The sequence below is a fragment of the Acanthaster planci genome, linkage group LG01 (genome assembly GCF_054643075.1).
Source record: "Acanthaster planci isolate LZ-2023a linkage group LG01, COTS_SCS, whole genome shotgun sequence".
Taxonomy (NCBI): Eukaryota; Metazoa; Echinodermata; class Asteroidea; order Valvatida; family Acanthasteridae; genus Acanthaster; species Acanthaster planci.
Window position 1 is genome coordinate 21,971,484 of NC_141777.1, and position 9,198 is coordinate 21,980,681.

Sequence of the window (9,198 nt, forward strand, 5' to 3'; positions counted from 1 at the left end):
CCCGACACACACAAATCTCGGTAGGGTTACAATTCATTGTGAGATAGTGTGCCATATGGGGGCGCCGGGATTATCCACTGAGGATTTTATTCCCGACGGTGTTTTTAGTGTTTGAAAAAACAATGGAGTAAATTCATATTTTCTAGTCCGACACTAGATATTAAGTTAATTGTAGGGGAAAACGTGGAACTTTAGAGCTTTATTTCTTATTTTTTTCCTTCTGTCCTCCGACCCTGCAAACTTTCATGCTGTTATGCTCGTAATCTTGTATATAAAAATGCTGGCATAATGAACAAAATTAATAAAGCCTTCATCACTTCATCTTCCATGCATGTTGTGCTCTGAACACGGAAAAGTGTTTGCAAGCACGTGGCTGCGATCTGTTCCAAGCACGTCCACAGTTCAAAGATTTCCTTGATCTTTCACGTAGTCACGAACTGGCCAGCCATTTGGAACAAGTTCAATGACAAAACTTTACTGAAGAAAAATTCTTGAAGTGAAAAATGTGACCCTTACTGAATAGCCCTTGTCCGCTATTTTGCCTTCGTGCACGGGAGTAACACTATCCTCTCATAGTCTATGAAGCATTCTATTTTCCAGGGGCAAGCCCAAGGAAAAAAAGAAGGTGGATAGCTTTACTACACGAGAAAAAGTAGTCAACATTTACTTAGAAATCCACGGATTCTGCTTAATGTAAAGGATAACTGATTAATATGATAAATTAAAGAAAGGTACGTCTGATTTACATGGGCGAAGCCCAAATTCTTTCCTGGACTTGAGGGGAAAAAAACAGGGAAAAATCTGAGGGGAAATGTCCTGGGCGGGCAAAGCAGTAATCAGCTAAAAGATGCTTAGCAATTAATTAACAATGGGCAATTTTGAGGGGTTTTCCAAGCAAAGTGATGATTTTCGTTCTTTTCATCCCAGTCTAATCTTTTTTTTTTTTGGTTGGTTGGTTGGTTTCCCCCATTTTATCTTTTTCCCTGGGGAGCAACCATCCCCTTTCCCCCTCGTGACACCCAAGCTATTTGAATAAGACATTTCTGTAGAATTTTATACCAACATTTTTGCCAAAATGTACCGCTTCACGAAATGTTAGAACCCACTTCTGTAGGGCTGGCACTTCAGAATACGCGTGACCCATAAACAACATGTGCTCGGCAGAAGGGCGTAAGCACATAGGCCCTTTTGCCGGGAAGCATGATCACTGCAAAAAAACTTTTTCCGTCAAAAGGACGAAAGTGTGCAACTATTGTATTTTAATGGAAAATGAAGATTTCTTGGCAAAAAGTAAAAAAATGCCCAAGTCCTTTACTAAGTTGTTCAAAGGTTGCTTTGTGTACAGCCCAGGTTGATTTTGTAGTAAATTATATCCGTTTTTACTAAACAGAGAAAGTGTGTTTCTTACGCCCTTTTGCCGGGAACATTTTTTCTGCCGTGATCATTCTTCCCGGCGAAAGGGCGTAAGTGCGCTTACGCCCTTCTGCCGGGCACCCGACGTAATGCAGTCTGCATTTTCACGCAATGCCGGTGGTCATGCGTTCCTTGGTTGCTACGGATAAAGTCCTTTGGTTGCTACGTGTAGTTAGTTTGGCCGTAAAAGGCCAAATAGCTAAAACAGCGAATGTCATTCTCGGCCAATCGAGATGAAAAACCTGTTGGTGAGGTGTTAACCTAATAATAATTAAAAAAGAAAAAAACATGGCTCGTTTACGATCAAGGTCACAGAATTCAAACGGCAACCCAAGGGGGGGGGCACAAACTTAAATCCGGAGAGGAAACCTTGGAGATCTCAATAGGGAGCTGCAGCAAAGGCAGTGCTAGAAGATATTGTCAAAAGTAACTGCGCCTCTGTAATGTCAGAAGTGTGGAGGAAGAAAATCTTTATTTACGGTAAATATCAAACACTTATATTGAAGCAATAGATATACAATTATATACACATGCATACAATAATGATATCAACAGGAACGAATGTACATGTAGTAGGCCTACATTTTTTTTGGGGGGGGGACAGTCCCACAAAGTATTTTGCATCTAATCGTTATCCAAAAAAAATAAATGAACTCATGGACAAAATGTCAGAACAGTTTCAATTCAGCCAAATTGGTTGTAAGTATGTGAAAAGACAGGAAGAGTACTCTCCTTTATAAAATGGGGTATACTGGTTAATATTATTCAATGTATATTTTTAAAGAAAACCTTTTATCAGAAACACACACACGGCTTATGTGCTTGATTAATTTGACATTATTGTTGGTTTCGCCGACCAATTTCAAAAAAAGAGTTCCCGTTCATCATAACAGGTTTAAAATCCATACCCATATTTTTCTTTCGTTCATACTGGGGTTTCTTCCATACTTCTATCACATCAACTCTCTTTTTCATCCAAACAAGTGTACGTTTTAGTCATTCTTTTTAACTAATTTGGATTCAAATATTTTAACCTACTCCAAATTAACCCTCCATCTTACAGAAATTGGTGGTCTGCATAAGATTTACTGAAGCGCAAAGTCTCTTTGTTTTTTCTTGCTTACATATTTTATATTTTTTTTAAACTTTAAGTGTTCAATTTAGATGTGATACCCCTTATGTAAGGCATTCCATATATTTCTTTCATTGTGAAATTTGCTCTTTAAACCTGGAGGAATAGGGTTAATGATATCCCTACTCCATAGTCTTAATACATGTACAAACTAAGTCTTTTTATCACAACAGAGTCGCTTGTACAAGGCTGCCTCAACATTTCTTGTGACGGTGTACAGGAACTATGCAACACTGACGATTCCACATGAAAAGTTGAATGGAGAAAGAAAACTAAGGCACTTCGATTGTGTGAATATGAAAACAGTTTGTATTCTAGTGCATTTCTCTACTTTTTTGTCTTTTACTTTCCTGGAAAACTCACTCTAAAGTCATTCATATGCATGCAAATAGAAATCAGGAAGCACCTGCCGTAAGTAACCAACGGCTTTAATTGTTTAAGCATGAAAACAAAGTTTGCACAGTTATTTGTAAGTGCTTTCTGTTTTTCTTTCCAAGAAAATCCACTTTGATATATGGATCAAGAACCTTCCCAAGGCCTCCGATGAATTTAAATGGACGAAGGGACTATTTGAAGCCTAATCCACTCATCTAACAAATTACTGTTCGGAACATGAAATTAAATGACAGTTTTGGATGTTGTAATGGTGATGTAAAGAAGCACTCAATCTAAAATGCATCTACATGGCCATACACTGAATGGCATGAGTTTTTAATAAAATTGGCAAGGAAAACCAAAAGAGTGGTGAATTTTGGAGGCAGCTTTTTAGCTGAGCCGATTTGACCGACTAGTTTTGGTTTTGTGCCAATAGCTCCCACCAAGCCCTACACAATTTCAACCTGACACTGAAGCGGAAAAAATGTGACAACCATTGTTAAACTATTGTGTGACTTGATTCAATACACATGAAGTTTGCTGTATGCTTTGAGTTGCACTGAACAATGCAGTCTTATTGCAGTCTTGACACACTGACTACCAGCTACGAGTACACACATATTCGCAGGTGTACCAGATTCCACCACCATGAATACACTCATAGGAAATGAGAGGCTATTGTAATGTAAATTTGAATACACTGGCATCACTGAAGAACAAGACAAATATGCTGTTGGCAGTGTGGAGGGCGTAAGCATCTGTAAAATGCTTATGTTCAGAAGACACCTGAAAGGTACCTGTTAAATATGCCCACGTGCTTCCAATGCTTGGCAAATGGAACGCCCCTTTGAAATTGTACGCAGCAGTCAACGTGTTGAACAGGTCAATAACTGGAAAGACAAAAGCAGTCACCTCTCTGAAACGAGACGGTAGATCTCAGTCACAAAATCACTGACCCAGGAAGACTTCACACCAAGGGTGGACTAAATCTTTCTTCCTCAGTTCCTTTCTTTTCAAATCTTGCAATGCTCCTTGCAACACTCTGCTCAATAGTTCTGGATACCAGGCTTGATCCGAGGCCAGGCGAGTCCTCCTTGGACCTCTGCCCTGTGTTCCCACTGCCAGGGGAATGGGACAAAAGCTGCTGGGCTATTTCCTCGTTGTCCTCATACTCAAAGTCAGACGAGGACACCAGGGTGTTGGTGGAGGCTCTGGAATCGGTGTGTCCGGCCAGTGAGTCCGGAGTTCCTCTGGAATCTAGGCTTGACCCAGCAAGTGGTTTGGCCGCTTTGGTTCTGCTGCTCCTCGCTATTTGTCTTGATAAGGGAGGCTGTGGCAAGGAGTCCAAAGCCTCTGAAGCTACAGAGAGCTGGGGCTTATGCCCCACAGAAGAGGAAAAAGTGTCCTTGGCAGAGGCAGATGGCTTCGGCGATCTGGTGGATGTTCTGGGTCTGCTGGGAGCACCGTTCCTGCTCCGAATCCTGGAGGGTGGAGGCTCGGGTGACTTGAGGGAAGCCGAGACGGCAGGGAAGTCGGTGCTGTTTGAGAAGCTTCTCAGTGACAGGCTGGTCTTAACAGCTGACTCTGCACCCTGGTTGGAGCCCGTGTTGGACCTGTGAGGCTGGGGTGACTGCTGTGAATGTCGAGGTGATGGAGGTGTGTCCTGGCCATCCAGGGATAGATTCTGATTGGCCGCTGTGTTGTGCTGGGTCGAAGTTCGGCTGAATACAGTTGGGCTCAGATCCTGGGCTGAATCCTGCGGGCCACTGTGACCATTGACCGTCCCTCCTCTAACTGACCCCTGGCCAGATGTTGCATCGCGCAGTGTCCTGAAATCGTCCTCTGCCGGCCCGTCCTGGCCCCTCCTTGCAATGTCCATGATCATTCCGGTGGTCGACGCAACAGTGGACGTTGCTCTCGGGTTCCTCAACAACTCTTTGATGGTGCTTTGGGAGACCACTGCAACTGTTGACATCAAATAGACAAGAACTGAGACTGCCAAAAGTCTTCGGAAATATTTTAAAGTAGATATCTAAGCTTGCTCCCGCACAGCCAAGATTCACTGGTGCATTCTGCAAGATCAGGGCTTATGGGGGAATATTTGGCGAGTTACCCTCATTTTTTCATTGTACTGCAGAGCTAAAATTCAAGAGTATCTGAACCGGTATCAAGATCTTGAATTGTTGACAAAAGCTCTAATAGTTTGGCTACGACTTATTTCATAAAATTGGCACTTAAAGTCCAACTACTCTAGACAGCCAAGTGGAACCTCATTGAGGACATGACTTACAAGACTGTGAATCGCTGCCCTCCGATCGGGATGTCAGCATCTGCTCAGTGTCCAGTGAGCTGACAGGTGTGAGCAAGCTCAGTCTGCTTTCCGAGAGGCAAGACTCCCTTGCATCAGCTAGCAGCTTCTGCAAGACATCCTCTGGAAGTCTTGGCGTTGCCTCCTGAGGGTTTCATGTACACAGTGATTAGAGTTACACCAGTGATTAGACAATTGGAAATAACTTGATAATATCCATGCTTTTTTGTTAATATAGTCCATGGAATAGCCGCTTCAATGAAAGAGGTCTTAACAGCCATTAGTCAAGGTGACTGCAGCCTTGATTGAAGTAGACTTGAATCAAGTCGGACTTACACTGCTCTTCCCCAGCCAACCCTTCACTAGTCTGTACACAATGATATGGTCGTTGCACTGGGCAGCTCGAATAACTCTCGTAAAGGCATCCTCATTTGATAGCCTTTATTGTACATCGTTTACGTATGTCAAACATTACAGTAAGTCTGACTCGACGGATGAGCCAATCAGACCCCCTGTCTGTGATGTGTAGTTATTCATTATTGCATATGAACGACATGTCTTGCATAATGTATACGGAATTTCCACCAATCAAAAGAGGTCAAACTTGGAATTCCACCAATTAAAGTAGTCAGCCACGTAGACTTGACATTACACTGCAGGTATGAACAATGTAAAAACAAGTCTGGCAATTTGATTGGCTGCTACCAGTTTTGGTAGATGAGCCCATTCGCCGTGTACAAAAAAGTTAGCAGATTCGTCAAGTTGGGATTTCTGACCTCTCGGTTATAAGTGGACACAAAAAGACGCAGTCTCCATATCCAAAGTATAACGCAGACAATGTCACAGAGGATCCTGACTTGGTTAAGTCTATGATTGAAGTTATCAATTCACAGTATTTGAAAAAAGATTCGTACGCAATTGGATTCACTGCCAGTTGCAATGACCAGCTTTATTAACTTGCATTTTGGGCCTTCACATTCATTACTAATTTTAGGAGAAAAAAATAAATTTTTCTGACAGAGAAGCTGCTATCTTGTTTCAAACACCAAGATGGTGGAAATCCTTGATTTGGGGTGGTCTGGGACATAACTCTGTATGGATAATTAGTGTTCATGCAGGTGGCAGCCTATCCTACCTTTTCCCAACATTGAGTCATTTAGCATGAAGCAATATGGTTTGGTCAAAGACGCTCATGACAACAGGCTATGACCTCACCCGCTGGTAGTTTGTTAAGTAATATGCATGCTTCACATGTGGACTAAAATTACTGTGGCAACATTTTGACTTTAAAGCTACAAACATATACGATGTTGGTGCAGATTTGGCAATTACTTTTATCCAATACAATGTGTTAAACATGGCGTTGTATTTTAGATTGTGAGGGGCCATTACCTGGGCCTTGTAACTATCTTCATCCGCTGAAGAGTAGACGTGACCAGACCGAGGCGATGCTTGGAGGATGGAGTCGGTTTCCGTGGCAGCCCTGGAACTCAGCTCCGAGCACTGCTCCAACAGCTCGGACAGGTTCTCTTGAGACAGACGCGGGGACTTATAGATCTGGAGTGGAAGCAAAGCAAGGGCGTTGGCGTCACGGTCTCGATAATGAATCCTTGCAATTTGTTTGAAATGTAAGAAATAGCTGATTCAATGTTTCAACCCTAAATTTATACCAAAGAATAAAATATTGCAAACATGTCAGATATTTCAACTGTAATCGAAATGGACAGGAAGACACGTCCAAGAACAAGCAAATCAGAAACACTCGTCCTTGGTTTTTTCACAGACATCAACATCAGCACTGCCACCACTGAGTGTTTTTTCCACCAAGGGGCTTGGACCCAAAGAGCACGGACTAATGTCAAGCAATTACACCTTGGCTCGCGTTACCACCGATTCCTTGAAAAGTGGCTTCACAGCTTGAAGGTCTCTCCAATCAACACCATTTCACTTTACGTGGGGCAGCACTACTCCTGCATCTAGTTACATCCCATTGTTTTCTTGACAACAGGAAGTTTCCTTTTTTTTACAAGGATAAAGATATACAGGAGGAATGCATTTTTGCCATACCAGCGCTTACTTCATTAATTTCAATTTGCAAAATATGAAATTGTATATAACAAGTTTGAAATGTATCCGTATTTAACTGCCACCATAACTATAAAATGGCATGAATATTGATTCTACAACTGCAATTCACCCCTCCATGTCTAATTGCAATCTCGTTTAACGTTTCAAGAGGTTTTAATAGCGTTTGCACTTCTTCCAATTTTTACCCTGTAATTGTCACTGTGGAAAATGCTGCTCCCGTTAAGGATGCAAAATATAGGGAAAGGTTTCTTGAAGATCACTTTCTTGCTCATTCTACATTTGCAGGTGTTTGATGGTAACAGATTGCAGGTGTCGTGCAGTTTGTTCTTGGCGAGTCTAATCCTTCGTGATTATGCGCTGATCAAACCAGCCAGGAACCCTGATATTTGTCACCACTTTCACCCGTCCCATCAATTACTTTCTCCACCTGTTTGGCATCTCGGCCCAAGCCCTGTCCTACACTCCGCAGCAAGGCCGAGCCTCAGCAGTAACTTTTTTACCCAGCATGACGGGTGGGTGCGTGAAAATCATCGGTGTTTTCCTGCTGGTTCTGGCTGTGGTTGCATTGGATGCCACCGGCACAGGATCTGGCGATGTGGGGAGAAACAGGCGGCAGGTTACCCAAGCGCCTGATGCCTCGAAAGCGCCCCAGTCAACGAAAGCCGAGGCAGGCATTTCGAAAGGAACCCAAGAATATGTCACAAAGAAAGATGAAACTGGTAAGAGGGACAACGACACTGATTCTCCAGCCGGAGTTTCGCCTGCTACGACGGTAGTGTCGATGGGAAATGAGGGGGTAAACGGCGCGGTGACGACCAGTGTGCCACCGGCTAAGGGCGCTCGCTGTACTGTCATCGTCGTCATGGCAAAGCCTGAGGCATCCGACAACGTGAATTTCACCATGACGTTTGACGAATCCCCGATGTACATTCACGAGGGGGAAGACAAGAATGTAACGATCGTCTACTCCGGTCTGACATTTCCCCGCGTTATGCATCTGAAGACCAGCGACGAGAACATGTTCAGGGTGGTCAGCAACGACACCCTGCTCCTGACGACGACAGCAGGAGACGACAACACCACAGTAACGGTCACACTCCGCGGCGTCCGACTCGGCATCACCATGCTCCAAATTTTGTTGTTGGACCCGAGCAACCCCGAGGGCGATGTGGGGATTCTCACGCTGATGGTGAAAACAAAGCGAGTCCCGCGGGTCATCGACGCCATGTTCGACTACATGCTCCTGCCCCTGGTCCTGATCGCCACCTGCGGCATGGGCTGCAAGCTGGACACGGACCAAATCAAAGGCAAGCTGCGGCGCCCGATCCCGGTGTTCGTGGGCCCAGTCTGTCAGTTCATCTGTATGCCGCTGGTAGCGCTGTCCATCTCCAAGCTCTTCCAGTTCGACCCGCTGACGGCCATGGGGCTGATCACGGTGGGCTCCTGTCCCGGCGGCGGGCTCAGCAACATGATCACCCTGCTGTTGGATGCTGACCTGATCATGAGCGTCACCATGACGTTCCTGTCCACCTGCCTGGCTCTCGGCATGCTGCCCCTCAACCTCTTCATCTACAGCCGCTTCTACAGGGCGGAGGGATCCGAGGAGTCGGGCATCAACCTACCCATCACCAATATCATCATGCAGATCTCCTTCCTCACAGTGCCCTTACTCCTAGGGATGCTGATCCGGGCGAAACTTCCCAAGATAGCTCAATATGTCATCAAATCCCTCAACATACTCTCTTTCACCCTGGTGCTGCTCACGTTGGGCGTGGGTCTGTACTCCAATACCTACATTGTCTTCTCCCCACCGCTGGTTCTTGTGGGTGGTTTCCTTCATCCAACCTGTGGATTTATAATCGGCTTCCTTCTGTCCAAGTGA

At 44.3% G+C, this 9,198-nt stretch overlaps 2 protein-coding genes across 2 annotated transcripts; one reads left to right on the plus strand and one right to left on the minus strand.

The window, feature by feature from the left end:
• Positions 1-3,812: 3,812 nt before the first annotated feature.
• LOC147800532 (uncharacterized) lies at positions 3,813-7,588 on the minus strand. Its single transcript, XM_087147036.1, has 4 exons — positions 7,502-7,588; positions 6,621-6,785; positions 5,211-5,373; positions 3,813-4,885 (listed from the first exon to the last, which is right to left on the minus strand). Exons 1-4 carry the CDS (start codon positions 7,586-7,588, stop codon positions 3,888-3,890), a joined length of 1,413 nt encoding a protein of 470 aa, XP_087003162.1. The 3' UTR covers positions 3,813-3,887.
• Positions 7,018-9,198, plus strand: LOC147800533 (ileal sodium/bile acid cotransporter-like). Its single transcript, XM_087139781.1, has 2 exons — positions 7,018-7,151; positions 7,602-9,198. The coding sequence occupies exon 2, from the start codon at positions 7,822-7,824 to the stop codon at positions 9,196-9,198; it is 1,377 nt and encodes a 458-aa protein (XP_086995907.1). The 5' UTR covers positions 7,018-7,151; positions 7,602-7,821.